The sequence below is a fragment of the Jaculus jaculus genome, chromosome 10, assembly GCF_020740685.1.
Source record: "Jaculus jaculus isolate mJacJac1 chromosome 10, mJacJac1.mat.Y.cur, whole genome shotgun sequence".
In the NCBI taxonomy this organism is placed as follows: domain Eukaryota; kingdom Metazoa; phylum Chordata; class Mammalia; order Rodentia; family Dipodidae; genus Jaculus; species Jaculus jaculus.
The window spans coordinates 41461867-41481019 of record NC_059111.1 but is presented as its reverse complement, the minus strand read 5'-3'; the positions used below and the strand labels follow the sequence as shown (position 1 = coordinate 41481019).

The window sequence follows — 19153 nt, the reverse complement described above, 5'->3', positions numbered from 1 at the left end:
TAAAAAAATATTTTCTTTTTTAATATTTTATTTATTTGACAGAAAGAGAAAGAGAGAGAGAGAGAGAATGGGTGCGCCAGGGCCTCCAGCCACTGCAGGCGAACTCCAGACACATGCAACCCCTTGTGCATCTGACTAACATAGGTCCTGGGGAATCGAACCAAGGTCCTTTGGCTTTGCAGGCAAACACCTTAAACACTAAGCCATCCCTCTGGCCCCCAAATTTTAATTAGAATTGAAAATATAAGCCATGACTTACATACTGAATTTATAAGCTTCTGATAATTTGTTAATGAATACTTCATCTAGTAGATATTAAGATTGCTACTGAAAGTTCTGTAGGTAAACCCAAAAATCTTTCTTTTAGTAAATATTCTGTGCTTCAAATAGGAAATAATACTTTTAATCAAATTATCACTAATGTATACTAAGGGTTAAACACAGAAATGAAGTCTCCCATATGATGGACTATGAAGGCCTCGAGCAGTTATTACCCTAACTTCTGAACAAGTACCTAAAAATAGCAAAGTTATCAACCCTTCTCTGTGCTGCTTCCTCAAGATCAAAGTGCCTTCACAAACCCTACCCAGTGACCTCTCCTGTAAGAGGGTTATATCCTCAGAACTCCTATAGGACAGGCTAAAACATTCCACTCAGATGGAACTATAGCTAAGCTTCTCCTTCTGCCTCCCATCATCCCTCCCATGGGTGTTGACCCCCAGAACTTGCCAAGAAACTTCTTACATAGCAATCTCTACCCAAGCCAGGATACCTCTAATCCAAAATAGAGCTACTACTAGCAGAAAGGTGTATATTACTTGTGGCTTTTTTTCATGTGTATGGCAGCAAAAAGAAAAGGCTGAGTGTCTTCCTCTATTACTCAAAACTGTGTTTGATTTTTTTTTTATTTGTTTGTTTGTTTTCTCCAGGTAGGGTCTCACTAGCTCAGCCTGACCTGGAACTCACTCTGTATTTCCAAGCTAGCTTCAACCATGATCATAGTGATCCTCCTACCTGTGTCTCTCAAGTGTTGGGGTTAAAGGTGTGCTAGAGAGATGGCTCAGCAGTTAATGTGCTTGCCTGTAAAGCCTAACAACCTGGCTTCTATTCTCCAGTACCCACAAAAAGCCTAATGCACAAAGTGGCTCATGCATCTGGAGATCATTTGCAGCTGCTAGAGGCTCAGGTGTACCCATCTTCTCTCTCTCTCTCCCTCCCTCTCCATCCTTGTGTTTGAGAAGGGAGACTCTCACTGTACCCAAAGCTACTGTCTTTTTCCAGTCAGGATGGCTGACCAGCAAGCTCTGGTAATTCTCTGGTTCCTGCTCCCCCCCACAGCACTGGGCTTATAGGCATGCATGGACAAGCCCATCTGTTTACATGGGAATCAGACTCAGAGTGAATCAGGTTCATGTCTTCTTGTGTAGCAAGTGTTCTCACCTGCTGAGCTATCCCCCATGGATAACTTTTTTATGGTATCATATAAAAATAATCTTTAAGGGGGCTGGAGAGATGGCTTAGTGGTTAAGCACTTGCCTGTGAAGCTTAAGGACCCCAGTTCAAGGCTCAATTTCCCAGGACCCACATTAGCCAGATGCACAAGGGGGCACACACGTCTGGAGTTCCTTTGCAGTGGCTGGAAGCCCTGGCGCGCCCATTCTCTCTCTCTCTGCCTCTTTCTCTGTCTGTCACTCTTAAATAAATAAACAAAAAAGTTTTTAAAAAAATCTTTAATTCTGGACACCACTTTGGTTTCCATGCTCAAACTTGTTACACACAACTCTGAACTACAGATTCTTTAGTACATTTAATGTGTCTACATCTAGTAAATGATTTATTACAAGTAAACAAATATAAAGTATGCTACTATAAATATCTTTGAACATGCATATTTACTCATCTTCCCAGTTATTTCCTGGAAAAGGAGTTGCTATTTGAAAGGTAATGCATGTTTTTAATTTGGATTCATATTGACCATGTGACCCAGAAGAGTTGTGATTTTGTAATTTCATGTATATTGCATTAGTGTTCTCACAGCTCAGACACAGCAATGGACATTATTCAACAAAATAATTATTAATGAGGCTAATTATCTCTTCAAATATGTAACAGCCATTCATGTTTTTCCATTAACTTTCCATTGACATCTTTCTATCTTTCTATCCTGTGTCACTCTATAGGTTATGAGTATGATTTATATACTAAGGATAGAAATCTTCTGCCCATATGTAGTAAATAATTTTTCTAACTATTCTTTCAACTTTATTCTTAATGCTGTTTGTTTATACACAGGCTTTAAGATTTTTTTTTCTTTATGGGGGGGTGGTTCAAGGTAGGGTCTCACTGTAGCCCAGGCTGACCTGAAATTCACTATGTAGTCTCAGGGTGACCTTGTACTCACAGCGATCCTCCTACCTCTGCCTCCCAGACTCCTAAGATGATAGGTGGGCCCCACCACAGCCGGCCCAACTTTTTTCTTTTAAAAAAAAATTTATTTGCATATATACGTGGTCGTGCCAGGCCTCTTACTACTACAAATAAACACCAGACACCTGCCCCATTTATTTATTTATTTATTTATTTATTTATTTATTTATTTATTTATTTATTTTGGTTGGTTGGTTGGTTGGTTGGTTTTCTGAGGTAAGGTCTCACTCTAGCTCAGGCTGACCTGCAATTCACTATGTAGTCTTAGGGTGGTCTCGAACTCATGGCAATCCTCCTACCTCTGCCTCCCAAGTGCTGGGATTAAAAGTGTGCACCAACACACCTGGCCCCCATTTATTTTATGAGGGAGAGAGAGACAAAGAGAAAGAGAGACAGATAGAGAGAAAGAATGGGCACATCAAGGCCTCTGGCCAATGCAGAAAAACTCCAGATACATGTGCCACTTTGAGCATCTGGCTTAAATAGATCCTGGGAAATCAAACCTGGGTCCTTAGGCTTTGAATGCAAGTGCTTTAACTGCTATTCCATCTCTTACAACCTCTGTCCCACTTTTTGTGTCCAGCTTACATGGGTGACTTGGAAACTGAACCCAGGCCAGCAAGCTTTGCAAGTAAGCACCTTTAGCTGAAGAGCTATTTTCCCAGCCCTTTAATTCTGTACTGTGCTTTGGATTCCATGTTCTCCTAACTTATTTCACACAATTCTGACCTTCACACTTTTAAGTTGTCAAACTTGTCAATCTTTTTCTTTAAAGTTATGAACTTTGAGTCATGTTTCAGAGTTTAAGCATATATTGAATTACATAGCAAGACTTACTGATATGTTTTTAACAGAACAAGAAATCTGTAAGTATGCTATAAAGAATCTGAACATCTTAAGCCGGGCGTGGTGGCGCACGCCTTTAATCCCAGCACTCGGGAGGCAGAGGTAGGAGGATTGCCGTGAGTTCTAGGCCACCCTGAGACTACATAGTGAATTCCAGGTCAGCCTGAGCCAGAGTGAGACCCTGCCTCGAAAAACCAAAAAAAAAAAAAGAATCTGAACATCTCACTAACTTCAATGCAAACAAGAACTTGCAAATCTTCACAATTATGTCTACTTTTGTGTATATATGTGACAACAGAATAAAACTTAAATATGCAATTGAAGGTACATGCCTGCAGATCAGTTTCAGCAGGACTCTCATTTTCATTGTCATCTCCTGCTCTGACAGCATCAGAATGACAATCTTCCTCTGCTTCTGCCTGAGTAAAAACAGAAAAAAAAAAAATCAGGAATATGCAAACACAATCTTTGTAATCTAATGTACTCAACTACTTGCTATTTACTACTGCAATGTCAAGTTTATGGAACCCACTTTGAAAAGAAAGGCTGTAGGGTGCATTTGGGACTTTAGTATTTATGGCTGATGAAAAATAAATCTGAAAAGCCACAGTAATATTAGCATCACTGAGAACCTTGTTCTCAAAAATTTAACATTGATTCTATTAGGTAGGACAAGAGTCCCAGGATGGAATTAAGACAACAGAGAACAACAGCAGCTTGACTGATGCAACTTCAGATGTTTACATTGCCTAACCCTTACCCTTAACAATGCCATCAGCAACAGCTTTCCTACCAGACAACCTGGCTTCTCTTCTGATGGCAATCCATTCCCTGATTACCTCTTCAGCTTGATCCCTGCTCTCCCCTGAATTCCTCAGTCCTTTTGTCTTCTGTATCCCCCTCCCCAAAAGAAAAACCCTATAAAAACCCAAACTGTCCAGACTCATGCCAGCTGTCCTTCCTCCCTCCCTCCCTCTCCCTCTCCTTCCCTTCTCTTTCTCTCCCCTCTCCAGTGAGACAGCCTTGGCAGCTCGGGCCCCAGCTCTTTTCTGGTCTCAGAGTGGTCGTGGGTGGTCTTTGGTTGTTTGCAAACCTTACAGCTGGTACCAAGACTGAGACAGAAGGCTCCTGGTTGTCCACTTTGGTGGCCAGACCTCCTTTCCCCCAACCAGGCCACTGAGCTCCCACTGACCCTGTGAAGGCCTCAGACTATCTGCCAGGTGCAGACTCCCTCATTCACCACAATTCAGCTTTACTTTTCCTTTTTCCCTCATCCTCTACTCTTCAGTAAGTATCCCTCACAGATTGGCCTCTCAGAGGTATCCTCTCCCTCTCCCTCTCTCTGGCCTTGTCCATTCCCTCTCAGTAAGTGTCTCTCATGGGTTGGCCTGCTCTTGCACTCAGAAGTATACTCCCTCACTCTTCAAAACAGCACAGGCATGTCAGGCCAAACCCCCTGCCTGTTTCTGGGCTCCCTAGGTCTTAAGAAAGATGCACTCTCAACACCTTGGGACTCTCTCTTTCCCAAGCCCACTGAGCCCTAAGGGGCACCTTTCAGCTCAGTTTACCAACTTTGGAACACTTTCTTCCCTCTCTCCTCTTCACTCCTGAACTTCTTCAAAGGGCTGCTCTGAGAGGAGCCTACATGCCCTTCCTTCCTTCCCTCTCCTCCTCCTCCTCCCGGGGAACTTCCTCAGCTGCTCTCCAAGAGAAGCCAACAGCTCCTCCTGCCCCCTTTTCTCCTCTTCCTCTCCATCTAACTCCCTCAGATGCTCTTAGTTGCCTGGAGTGCATGCCCACCTACTACAGCTTAGCGGTCCCAGGAGACTGCCCACACTGCCACCAGCATCAGCTCTGAATGACTGACTACCTTGGGCATGGATGGCACTGAGCCACTGACATTTGCACTCTCTTGCCTTAGTCTCCCAAGCTGTGCGCCTCCAGCCCAGCCCCTGCCACCTAAAAATCAACCAAACAACAACAACAAAAAACCTTACCACCTTCTCTCTCTCTCTCCTCTTCCTGATATCTCATCCAACCTCAACATTTAATCTTTTATTACAACATGGCCTGGCCTCAATATAAACTGGACATGGGTCTGTATGACCTGAAAATGATACTTTTGATTTCCAAATGCACACTGATTTAGATAAACTTCAGCTGCCACACAGGCAAATGGTTGGGTCTGCTCTGTTTACCCTACTTATATACCAGATTCCTCTAGCCAAGTCTTGGGACAAAACCAAATTCAACACTCCCTCCTTATCCTCCCCTACCTTCAGCTCTCCATCCAGATGTCATCGATGACTTGAAGACCTGCCCCCAAAACTGTACCCATCCATGTCCCTTTTCCTAAGTCTGAACTATCTCAAATTAAAGCGTGCCTAGGATCCTTTTCTTCTGACCTTGCCCACTATACTAACAAATTCCACTACCTTACTCAGGCCTATGACTTTACCTGCCACTATCTCTGTCTTCCTGTCTACCACTGTCAAACTGGCCCCTGATCTGCCAGGAAAGAAGGCCGATAGTTAAACCTCAAAAAGTTCTGAGATGAGACTGGGCTCGTTTAAATAAAAACAAAAATTTCTAAAAATAACTTTAAAATGTTTTAAACTCTAAATGATTGTGTGGGACTATGAGATTGAACATTAACCTAAATTTCAGATACTAATGACCAGTACTAGTCTAGGAAATGCAGATTCTGGCTGCACTGGTTTGTATCTGCAGCAATGCTATGACACAGATTCAAATGATATGTGCAGTCACACTGACAAGACTCCATGTAGGACTCTGTGAATGATATGCTGTGTGTGGGATGCACAAACACAAGAAGGCTGTGAACCATGCTAGATGACAACAACAGGATGGTGACAGAGAGACCTCATGCCACAGGTAGACACCCAGGCTCAAAGAATAAGCTGGATCCTAAAGTCTGCCAGGTAAAAGCTAAAACCCAGACACCTAGGAACTGGTATGTTTGCTCAATGTTTAGTGATACTTGTTAATTATTAGTTCGACTTCGCTGCAGTGTAAATTATATTAATTGTGATATGCTGTTTAAATTCATGGTAAGCTGGATTCTAAGAAATGGATTGCCCCTCCTAACTCAGACCCCAAGCACATTTAAAACCATGCACCGTGCACACCTTGTTCTTAGGCAAATTGGCCTATTGCCTCAGGATGAGAAAAGGGAAAATGACAATCAGCATAGAATTTTGATCACTATGAACAGATATTCTTAGTTTGCTATATTATAAATATAGTTAAGATTTTTAATTACTAATAAAACCATTTCCAAGTGTCTTATATTATCCCCAGGGCAGTTATCAAGTATTACCTACATTTACAAATCCATGCTTTTAAAATATGTTTCATAGGATTATGTTTTTAAAAGTCTCAAATCAATAGGTTATACAGCTTAAACTTCACTCATATTGCTTTGCTCATGGTGACAGTTATAAAAACTGCCTTCAAGTGTTTAAGTTGGTAATGCTTCTATGTTAAAGTTTTAACTACAAAACAACTCAGTCTTAATAAGATTAATATTTATTAGTTATGGATTTTTGTTTTGCTTTTAGTTTTGTTTTACAAAAGGGTCTCACTCTAGCCCAGGCTAACCTGGAATTCACAATGTAGTCTCAGGGTGGCCTCAAACTCACAGTGATCCTCCTACCTCTGCCTCCCGAGTGTTGGGATTAAAGCCATATGCCACCATGCCCAACTTTATGTTTTCTACTACAGAGTCATTGTGTTTATAACTCAAGTTTTATAAAAGATATAATCTAACTTCATTCATTGTAACAAGAAAGTCTCCCTGTATTCTGATAACTGTATAAATAGTGTGCCTCCTCAATTTTTGATGAGCTCCATTCACAATTCTTGGGCCAAATTGAGTTGTAATGCTAAAATTTGTTATTTACAAACAATGTAATTTAAACATAAACTATCAAAATCAAAGCTTCATTTAGTAGTCATGGGTAACAAAAATAATGAGACATAAGATTGGTTCATGGTAAACCTAAACAAGATGCATTGGATTGATTGTTATAGATTTCTCTATCAGTATTAAGTTTATGTCTAGCCCACTTTAGACAAAAAGATTTAAACCACTAAAATATACACAGGTACACAGATATATTTAAAAGTCATTCTAAGTTACTAAAGACAAACTTCTAGGTTTCAACTTTAAAACCAGAAGTGCTTGTTTATATCTGGTACAACAGCAGTTTGTTTTTTTTTTTTAATTTTATTTTTTTTTAGCAGACAGGTTCTTAAGTACAAAAAAAAAATTCCAAAATTCAACTCTGACTTTAAATTGCCTTACAGACTCAATTAAAAGATCAAAATTTAGGTGGGTTTAATGCTTATCACAATAACTTAATTTCTGACAGATTGCCTGATTTGAGTTTGCTGACATAACAATATAAAGTGGTTATTAAAAATTACATTGATGGGCTGGAGAGATTGACTTAGCTGTTAAGGTGCTTGCCTGCAAAGCCAAAGGACCTCAGTTCAATTCCCCAGGACCCACATAAGCCAGATGCACAGGGTGGTGCACACAGCTGGAATTTGTTTGCAGTGGCTAGAAGCCCTAGTGCGCCCATATTCATTCTCATTCTCTCTCTCTCTCTCTTTCTCAGTCTGTCTCTTTCCCTCTCTCAAATAAATAAAAATATTTTTAAAACATAAAAAATAAAATTAACATTGATAAAAGTTTACTGTTAATGACAAAAGCCATTGTTATTTATCTCATATTCAAGTTAAAATCCTCCAATATAAAAACAAAACTGATGACTCTCACCAGGGTACTAAACCTAAATGAAAGTCAGAATTAATATTTTTGTCACCAGACAAAATAAGTTAAATGTTACAACAAAATGTTAAGGTTTTTTAATATCATGCTTTAACTAGATCTGTTTTGTTAAAGACAAAAGATACATACTCTATATTCCCATTTTTCTCTTTACAACCAGATGCAGCAGCCAGAACCAATGAGGACTCTGGGATTAAAAGGGTACCCAAGATTTTGGTCCCAGCCCCTCTAGGTGAAAAGGGCTCAAGAGGGCTGAGGAAATGGCTCAGCGGTTTAAGATATTTGCCTGTGAAGCCTAAGAACCCTGGTTTGATTCTCCAGGACTCACATAAACCAGATGCACAAGGGGGCATATGCATTTGGAGTTCATTCGCAGTGGCTAGAGGCCCTGGTGTGCCCATTCTCTCCCTCTCTCTCAATCTCTCTCTCTCCTTCTCCCCTCCCTCTCTCTCTCTCTCTCTCAAATAAATAAATTTTAAAAGGGGGGACTCAAGAGACAATAGAACACTGCTTTCTCTAGAGGATCCTAAAGCTCTTAGTAAGTCACCAATCTTCTTGATCAGAGAAGCCATGGGGACCCAAAAAATGGATTCCAATCAGTATCTGGTCTGTGGAAGGAGAACCAAAACAGAGGGGAAAATTTTCAATGCTTCCAAGGGAAGGGAAGCCACATGGTCAACATGGCTGTGACTCATCCCAGCAGACGGCACAAATGCTGCGAGAGCCATAGAGTTCCTGCCAGGTTCCTAAAAGTCTCCCCTAAAGAGCCACAAATGACCTTCAAAAGTAAAATTAATTAATAAAATTAATCTTTGGTCACCTATTGGTCTTAAACATTCACTGGAAAAAAAATAACCAAAAAGTAAGGTGTATCTTTAAAAATTTAATCATCACAGACCAGATTCCTCCACTAATACACTATTACATAACTACTTACTGATGAGCTGTACTACATAAAATAAAATGGACAGTTTTAGTTCAAGTTTATTTTGTCTCAGAAAGGCAAATATTGCACTTATTATATATGTATGTGTTTGAGAGTCTATGCAGATCATGAGAGTACATGGGGGACCATGAGAGGGAAGGAAGAGAGAGCAAAAGAATTCCTGTGACATAAAAGCAGGAAGATTTGTGGGGAGGCGGGGTGTGGTGAGTGCAATGTGGAAAGGGCTGCATAAGAACAAAACTTGGGACCTGGAAAGATGCTTGCATGAGGACCTGAGTTTGAGACTGAGCACCCACATAAAAGGCCAGGCAAGGCCTTGCACACCTATAACCTTGTACCATGACAGGAGGACTGTTCCTGGAGCTCACTAGTCAGCCAGTCTAATCAAACAGCAAATTCCAGGTTCAGCGAAAGACCCTGACTCAAGGAAATAAGGTGAGTGAGTGATAGGGGGACACCCAACAACATCCTCCTCTGGCCTCCAAACGCATGCAAACAGGGCATGAGCATCTGTAAATACAAAACAAACAAAAAAAATTAACATGAAATATGTGTATGAAAATACCATAATGAAAATGCTAATAAAAATTTAAAAAAAGAAAATATCATAATGAAACTCATTACTGCATGCAAACTTTCAAAAAGCAAAGTAACTGTTCCAAAATAATGTTTAGCTGTAATATAGCATTTAGCAAATAGTTTTTGTTGCATGGGTCACTTTTAAAACTATATAAAAGCCGGGCATGGTGGTGCACACCTTTAATCCCAGCACTTGAGAGGCAGAGGTAGGAGGATTGCAGTGAGTTCAAGGCCACCCTGAGACTACAGAGTGAATTCCAGGTCAGCATGAGCTAGAGTGAGACCCTACCTTGAAAAACCAAACATACATATATGTATATGTATATACACACATATATATCTTTACTACGATGTCTCTTCCATGTACAGAATTTTGTTTTTCAGATGAGGTCTCCTTGCCCCCTGTATATAGCCTAGAGAACCCAGGCTACCTTCAAACTCACAAACCTTCTGACTTCTCCCAAATGCAAGCACAGACCACCAGAAGTGACCTGTTTCATTGTTTTTTTTTTCTTTTATATGCATGTTTTTAAATGTACTCTATGTGAATGACTTCTATTTTTTATGCATTAGGAAAGCTCATTACTCAATGAATTGTAACGGAACCTCTCTTCTTTAATGAAACCCTCTCTCTCCTCTTCCTGTTCTTTGGTTCTAGGGCTAAAATCTACTGTATGGAACATGGTAAGCAACTGCTCTACCATTGAGCTGTATCTCCAGCCAAATCCCTTGTATTTTATCTTATTATTTCAATTTTTTATACTGGTAGTGGCCCAATGTGGACTAAAACTGATCTAGAATAGAATCATTGTGCATGATTTTGGGCTTTACAGAGACCTAAGTTTGGTGCCTTTTTATTTTATCTTTTAATTCTCAATTAAACTGAAAAGAATCCTACCTTCTTGCAAAATGAAAATATTGCTTTAGTTCAGTCCATTACCTAATAGACTTATCAGCAAAGGGAACTTTGCTCAATACTGAAGGTGATGAGTCCTATAGAAATGTGGCAATCAGGGAAATGACCTTTAACTAGGTTAGCTAGAAATAACTATAAAACCAATTTTACCTGATTCCAAAGATAGCAACTTTTGGAATAACAGATGTTTAGTTGTTATTTCCAGGATAGAAAAAATATTCCTATGACCACAAATCTCTGAACATGGCAACCAGATATTTACACTACCTTACAGTATAACATAATAAGCCTTGCTTTCTAACCAGACTCAAAGCAGAGATGCCTGTAATGTTTACTAATCCATAGAGTAAAATGCTGGCACACTGTAAAAGTTACATTAGTGAAGAAATGAAAGAAGTATTCACCCTAAGGCAGGTGCTAAGATTTGGAGAAATGTATCCACTAAAGGTACATGTGTTAAAAGCCTTGTGCTCAGGCTGGTATTACTGGCAGTTGGTGGAACCTTTTTTTGGGTATGGGGGTCTAGTGGGAAATGCTTAGGACACTGAAGGCATGTCCTTAAAATGGGTTGTGGGACCCCTTTCTCTTTTGCATCTTCCACCAGCTCCTACCATGATGTGCCGCTTCATCAGAGGCCCAGTACAAAGATGGAAACCACTTAATCTTGGAGGGGAACTTCCAGAATCGTAACATAAAATCATCTCTCTTTAAAAATTATCTCAAGTTGGGCTGGAGGGATGGCTTAGAGGTTAAGGCGTTTGCCTGCAAAGCTAAAGGACCCAGGTTCGATTCCCAACAACCCACATTAGCCAGATGCACAAGGGGGCACACGTGTCTGGAGTTCATCTGCAGTGGCTGGAAGCCCTGGCGTGCCCATTCTCTCTCTCTCTGTCAAATAAATAAAAATAAAATATTTTAAAAAATTATTTCAAGCATTTTGTTGTAATAATAAGAAATTGACTAATATACCTGCTAGGAAAATACGTGAGGAACTTTGAACATACAGACCCCATTGAGAGCTATATTTGCCTCTCTTTTTTTTTTTTTTTGGTTTATTTTTATTTATTTATTTGAAAGTGACAGAGAAAGAGGCAGAGAGAGAAAGAATTGGCGCGCCAGGGCTTCCAGCCACTGCAAACGAACTCCAGACGCGTGCACCCCCTTGTGCATCTGGCTAATGTGGGTCCTGGAGAATCGAGCCTCGAACCGGGGTCCTTAGGCTTCACAGGCAAGCGCTTAACCACTAAGCCATCTCTCCAGCCTGCCTCTCTTTTCAATTAAGTTTATTATTGCAAACTCTATGCATAGCTAATGAGATGACTTGAGCCCCGTAGGGTAGCCTCTTAGTAATTTAGCCGGCTGACTAGTGCCTGGCAGTCAGAACTAAACTCATTTCCCCTGCTTCATTTGTTGGTGCTCCTGAATATGCTGCTTGCTCTGCCTGGAACACCTTCATCCTCACTTAGCTGCTTCTACATATCCAAAATTCAGATAAGGGCTCGTCTTTGCAGAATTTTCTAATTCTTTCCAATTGTCTCTTCTGTGTTGCCTTAAATTTATATCGAGATGATTCTGTTTCATCCACTAATATGGTTATCTTTGCAACCTTTAAGACCAGTGTTTGATTCTTAGTAAAGGCCAGTTTAGACCTCAGCTGTCTCCTATTGTTTGTTACCACTGTTGGTTTAAACATGGTCTCAACCAGTAGCCCAGGCTAATCTCAAACTTGCAGTGATCCTCCTGCCTCAACTTCCTGAGTTCTGGTATTCCAGGTGCAAGCCAACATGCCCACCTCTCTGTATTCTCTTAAAAAGACATATGCAGCCGGGCGTGGTGGCGCACGCCTTTAATCCCAGCACTTGGGAGGCAGAGGTAGGAGGATCGCCGTGAGTTCGAGGCCACCCTGAGACTACATAGTGAATTCCAGGTCAGCCTGAGCCAGAGTGAGACCCTACCTTGAAAAACCAAAAAAAAAAAAAAAAAAAGACATATGCAAAGAGATTTGATAATTTCTGAGGTATCTTCAAGATACAACGTTTTTAAAAGTTTATCACAAGGCTGGAGAGATAGCCTAGTGGTTGAGATGCTTGCCTGTGAAGCCTAAGGACCCAGGTTCAATTCCTCAGTACCCACATAAGCCACATGCATGCTTCTGGTGTGCATATGCAGTGGCTAGAGGCCCTGCCATGCCCATTCTCTCTCTCTCTCTCTCTCTCTCTCTCTAATAAAATTTTAAGTTTATCATCATACAGTTTTAGTACTATAAAGGTTTAGTACAATACCAGTCTAACACTATACCACTATGCCAGGCTAGTAAACGGATACTCAAAAAAGTTGGTTGAATACAGAGTATGTATCTTAACGATAAAGTAAGTGTCGGGCGTGGTGGTGAATGCCTTTAATCCCAGCACAGAAGACAGAGATAGGAGGATCACTATTCAAGGCCATCCTGAGACTACATACTGAATTCCAGGTCAGCCTGGGCTAGAGCAAGATCCTACCTGGGGAAAGGGGTCAAGGGGAGAGGGCTAGAGAGATGGCTTAGCAGTTAAAAGTACTTGCCTGCAAAGCCAAAAGACACAGGTTTGATTTCCCAGGACCCACGTAAGCCACATGCACAAGGTGGCACATGTGTCTTGGAGGTCATATGCAGAGGCTGGAGCCCCTGAGGTGGCAGCTCACACGCACTCTCTCAAATAAATAAATACATAAAAAGAAGCCGGGCGTGGTGGCGCACGCCTTTAATCCCAGCACTCGGGAGGCAGAGGTAGGAGGATTGCCATGAGTTCAAGGCCACCCTGAGATGACAGTTAATTCCAGGTCAGCCTGGACCAGAGTGAGACCCTACCTCAAAAAACCAAAAAAATAAATAAATAAATACATACATACATACATAAAAAGATAAGGAAAATAATTGGGAAATCTGTAACAAGACATTTCTTTTCCCCTGATCTTGTGTTACAATAATTCTTTTCTGCTATTACCTTGATCAAACACAAGACATCCTGGGGTCTTATTGCATGTGGTCATTTTCAATATCACTTGAAGTAAGTTCTTAGTTGTCACCTACAGAATTTCAATATTTTCATAACTGAGTCTGACTTAAATGTCACCTATTGCATGACTATCTTACAAGTTCTTCTCAGACTAAATTAATGAAATAAGTTTAAGTGCTTAATTACTTCTGAAAGTTTAGAGGGATCCGTTGTGCTTTTTCTATGCTCCAGGTCAGCTGAATGAAATTCATTTCTTCAGAAATACTTGAGTTTTCTAATAGCTAATTCGTTTGGTGTCATTTTACCCTTGTGTCATTAAGCCCTAGCTAGAGATTCATTTGTCAGCTGGACAACATACAGTCCATGCAACAATCCCATGGGATGTGCTGTCAAGAGTTTGGCGCAGTATCTCCACTGAACCAGAAGAGGAAGCTACTAAGGTTCTCAGTACCACGAAATCAAACAGACAGCGATCTTGGTTCCAAACCTTTGCCAACATCGTACCCAAGCCACGCAGGCCTCACAGGTAGGTGCGTCCTAAATTCAGACCTCCTTTAGGGGCTGAAGTCGCCTCTCTGTAGGCCTAGCTCTCCTGAAGAGTGGCAATCAACAGGTGTCTCCGCTGGTCAGGACTCCTTCCCTAATCCAGATGCTAGGATGGCACGTCTCAAACCGTGCTCACTGCTTTGGCTGAGGGGCAAGGTTGGTCGGACGTCTTGAATACGCCAAGCGGCATTTTTCTCGGCTGGCCCTGAACCCCTGCTCACAGGGGCCCCGACTGAGGGGAAGGGTCAGGCCGGCCCAGCCTCCCCGGCCCGGCCTCCCTCCTCGCGCCCGGCCCCCCGCACCGCACACACGCTAGTCCCGCGGGGCTCCCGGTTACCATGCTGGAGGGGCGGCCGGCCGCAGCCGAGGGGCACTCCGCGCCCCGGCGCCGTTCCCTGCGAGCGGGTGCCGGGGGTCCGAGTCTACTCCTGCCGCTCTCCCGCAGCAGGGCTTAGCAGAGTTCTCGGTCGGAGAAGCGCACCAGGCAGCGGCAGTAACTGCGGGCCCGGCGTACGGCAGCCATCTTCGCAGACCAGGGGGCCAGATCCAGGCGCGCTGGAGCGGCGGCCAGGGCCTCGGGCGACGAGGCGGAGCGGGGCACCTGCAGAGACCGCGGGCCGAGCAAACACCGAGCGCCGCGCCTGCGGAACACGCCACGCGCCGCGGCCGAGCTGCCAGCTCTGCGGCGGAAGCCGGCGCGCGCACGGAGCATGCGCACTGTGCGCGCACTGTGCGCGCGGCGGCCCGGGGCCCACGCCCCTGCGCCCCCGCCCCGCAACCGCGCGCGGGCCCACGGGCCTGGGCAGTCTGCGGGCGGGGCGCGATACCCGCTTGGCCTGGAGAACGCTAGGCGAACGAACAGGCGTGGACTCAAATATCTGTCGTAAGCCTCATCAAGATCGGAACCCCTGAGCCGGTCCTAACTGGAGGCGGAGGCGGGCGGTCGCCACACGGCCCTGGCACGGAAGGTGAAGCTCGAGGGGGTTTCAGGATGCTATGAAGTTCAAACACGCCCACAGAATCCACGCAAGAAAAGACGCGTCCATCCGGATTGCAGGAGCGTGGGACGCGGGTCACCACAGCTCCCACAATGCCTCGGGCGGACGCCTCGGATACCCGCGCGCCCCTCCCCAAGCCCATCGGCGGAGTAGAGCTCCCTTAAAGAGAAAGCGGTTAACAGGGGTTAACAAAAAACAATTCACTTTTCCCACACTTTAAACATTTTCAACTATGATCAGCTTGATATTCTGTCAAAATCTAAGGGCTCTGTAGCCTCCTTCATTTAGCCAACTTTTTGTAAGTGCCAGGGATTAACAGTCAACAGGATAAAGACCTCATATAGTTTAAATTTGTAATCTGTCACTTCATGGAGGCAAGGGAGAGGGTGTAAAGGTTGGATCGTATAATAACAAAATGCAAATTCTGCATTTTAGAACACCCTTGATCCATGGGTGTATTTTTTGTTTGTTTGCTCTCTAGCTTGCTAGCTGGCTTTACACCCTAAATTAGTACCTATAAAAACTACCTTTAGGGGCTAGAGAAATGGCTTAGCGGTTAAGCGCTTGCCTGTGAAGCCTAAGGACTCGGGTTCGAGGCTTGATTCCCCAGGTCCCACGTTAGCCAGATGCACAAGGGGGCGCACGCGTCTGGAGTTCGTTTGCAGAAGCTGGAAGCCCTGGCGCGCCCATCCTCTCTCTCTCTCTCTCCCTCTATCTTTCTCTCTGTGTCTGTCGCTCTCAAATAAATAAATAAAAATTAAATAAATAAATAAATAAAAACAAAATAAAATGCCATCGTGCTTCATAGCTACCCATTTTACCCTTTCAATGAAATCCACTGTATTTAATAGCCTTCATTATAGGATTATATTACCTAATCATAGTAATTTTCAAAGTTACAGTTTTCCCAGGGTCATAACTACTGATCTAAGCTACTTCCTAGCCCAGGTTTTGTTTGCCAGGTGGACTTGCTTGGACAACTAAATCTGACTAAAACTGATCATTTTACTTATTTTAAATTTTGCTTTTGGGGGCTGGAGAGATGGCTTGGCAGTTAAGTGTTTGTGAAGCCTAATGACCTCGGTTCAAGGCTCAATTCCCCAGGACCCACGTAAGCCAGATGCACAAGGAGGTGCATGCATGTGGAGTTCGTTTGCAGTGGCTGGAAGCCCTGGTGTGCCCATTCTCTATCTATCTGCCTCTTTCTCTGTCTGTCACTCTCAAATAAGTAAATTTTAAAAAAATAAAAAAACTTTTTTTTTTATTTGCTTTTGGGGAGTAGTGTGAAGAAGAAGCAAAGATGTCCTCCTGGACTGACCAAAGCATGTGCTGCTGCATCTCCACCCCACCCCTACACTGCTGCCATGCCCAAAAGAAAGGCTGAAGGGATGCTAAAGGAGATAAAGCCAAGATGAAGGAGGAACCACAGAGAAGATTGTTTGCTAAGCTCTTCTAAAGCCTGAGTCCAAGCCTAAATAGGTCCCTGCAACAAGAGAGAGAAGGTACCCAAGGGAAAAAAAGAGAAAAGCTAATGCTGGCAAGTTTGGGAAAGCCCTGAGATGCGGAAAGCGGGCACAGAAAGCTGAAGGTGCTGAACATGCCCACTGAAGTGTGTGCATCTTTGATAACTGTGGGCTTTTGGTGACTATGCAGTTTGAAATAATATTTTTATCAAGTTTTATTAAAATGCAGAATTTTTTGATTAAAAAAATCTCTGTTGTTAGCACACAGATCACTTCATTGTTTTGGAAGGGTGGAGCAAGTGTCAGTAACAGGTCTCCCAAACTGGAGTGATGGAAAACACCTTTCCCTGCTAGTTTTGAAAGATTCCTCTTGGCTTCTGGGAGGAGGGATTCCCTGATGTTGACACAGCAGCCAACCTTGGCACAAATGCCGTGTGGCACAAGAAAACTCAAAATTAATTTTTATGTTCACCATCAGCATAGACTTAACTCCCTTAAATCCCTTAAATCAGAGACCTGTTGGGACCTGACCCCTTAAAATTGGTTTTGCCGGTATGTCAGATGATCTGGACTTTCAGTGACATTATTGAGATGATGTTCCTTGAAAGAGCTGTGGTATCTTTTTCTAAAAGACTGTAGATTTTTCAAATTAATAATTTTTTCCATTTTCATTTCCTAAAAGCCATTGGCTTGTGAAAAGTTGTTGAACAACATGCTCATTGTGAAATGTCAACCCTTGCCCTAAACTTCCCTGTTCAGAGCATCACATGAAGACTTCATGGATTTTATACTGGCTTTCTGATTTTGGTAGTCCATACAAGAAGGGGGAAGTTCTTGTCTATTGTTAATGAGTGTCTGCCCATGTCCTGCTTGAAATACCATGATTGTTTATGAAAAGTACCTTTAATAAAGCTGGATACAGTTTGGCTTGGAAAAAAATTGCCTTTGGGAGCTGGGGAGATGGCTCATTAGTTAAAGGCTCTTCCTTACAAAGTCTGCAGGCCAAGGTTCAGAATCCCAGTACCCAAATAAAGTTAGACACAAAAAGTGGAACATGCATCTGGAGTTCTGTTGGGGTAGCAAGAGACCCTGGCAGGCCCATACACACGTAAACAAAATATAATAGATTATATTATATTAATTATATTTGTAATTATATCCATACTTGTAAGCCATCATTTCACAGAATTGCCTAAAGGGCTAGTAAAAAGAAATTCCTGAGCCAGCACTCAGGAGGCTAAGGTAGGAGGATTGCTGTAAATTCAAGGCCACCCTGAGACTATCTAGTGAATTACAAGTTAGCCTGAGCTAGAGAGAAACTCTACCTTGAAAAAACGAAAAGAAGAAAGAGAAAAGGAGGGAAGAAAGGGAGAGAAAGAGAAAGAAAGAAGAAAGGAAGGGAGAGAGAAAGAGAAAGAAAGGAGGAAGGAAGGAAGGAAATCAGGTGTGATGGCACACGCCTTTAATCCCAGCACTCGGGAGGCAGAGGTAGAATCACTGTGAGTTCAAGGCCACCTTGAAACTACACAGTGAGTTTCAAGTCAGCCTGGACTAGAGTGAAACCCTATCTCAAACCATCTACCACCTCCCCCCCAAAAAAAGAAATTCCTGGACTCACACCAGGAGTTCCTGAAGCCTATGCCTATGGTCCTGGTCTGGAGACTAGCATCACTCTAAGCAAGGCCAGCTTAGAATATATGTGACTCTGTACCTGCTCCCACGGCCTCCAGATTCCCAGCTCATCATCAACATAACCATTTCCTTTCACTGTTTTATTTCTGAATCTTAAAACTAAGCTGTCTTAGACTACTTCCAAAGTGAGTGTCATCTGGCAAGTATCTAACATTTATCTACCTCTGTACAATATAGCATTTTCTTTTTAAAAAAATTTTTTGGTTCATTTTTATTTATTTATTTGAGACTGACAGAGACAGAGAGAGAAAGAGAGAGAGGCAGAGAGAGAATGGGCACGCCAGGGCCTCCAGCCACTGCAAACGAACTCCAGATGCATGCGCCCCCTTGTGCATCTGGCTAATGTGGGTCCTGGAGAATAGAGCCTCAAACCAGGGTCCTTAGGCTTCACAGGCAAGCGCTTAACCGCTAAGCCATCTCTCCAGCCCAATATAGCATTTTCTTTTCTCAGAATGCTTCAGAGCCAACCCTTATATGATAAAGTCTACAGTATTATTTGTGATAAATATGGATGGGTTTTAAGGTAAAGTCTACAGTATTATTTGTGATAAATATGAATGGGTTTTAAGAAATGCATGTTCTTCTTGGGCTGTAAGATACTGAGAAATCAAGCTGGAGCTGAGCTAGAAGCTTTCACCCTGTTGTCTCACTGTCAGGATGTTGGAAAGACCTATGCAGCCTGGTGGGGGAGAAAAATCAAGTGTCCTAGCCAGCAGTGGCCCTTGCAAGCAAGCTAGCCAGACCAAAATTGCCAACTAATGCAATAATGGCATGTGTTTTGGGGGAAAACCAATTGCTCTCTAATTGGACTTGAGGCCTGCTCCACAGAAGACAATTCCTACCTGGTACTAAAAATATAGTCAAAACTTGGGGAGCTTATAAGCCCTAGGGGGAAATTACTGCTGTTATCTGGCTAAATGAATATATT

At 42.7% G+C, this 19153-nt stretch overlaps 1 protein-coding gene across 4 annotated transcripts in view; it reads right to left on the bottom strand.

Moving 5' to 3' along the window:
* Positions 1-14647, bottom strand: part of Fbxo9 (F-box protein 9) — a 51259-nt gene extending 36612 nt beyond the window's left edge. The window contains exons 1-2 of one of the 4 annotated variants that reach the window (XM_045160799.1): positions 14410-14647; positions 3606-3692 (exon numbers count right to left, since the gene is read on the bottom strand). In XM_045160799.1, coding sequence (XP_045016734.1) covers positions 3606-3692; positions 14410-14412 — 90 coding nt within the window. In that variant the 5' untranslated portion in view covers positions 14413-14647. Of the gene's footprint in view, positions 1-3605; positions 3693-9373; positions 9393-14409 lie in introns of those variants that run through there. The other 3 variants (XM_045160798.1, XM_045160796.1, XM_045160797.1) reach the window with 3 other exon arrangements.
* Between the last annotated feature and the right edge of the window lie 4506 nt (positions 14648-19153).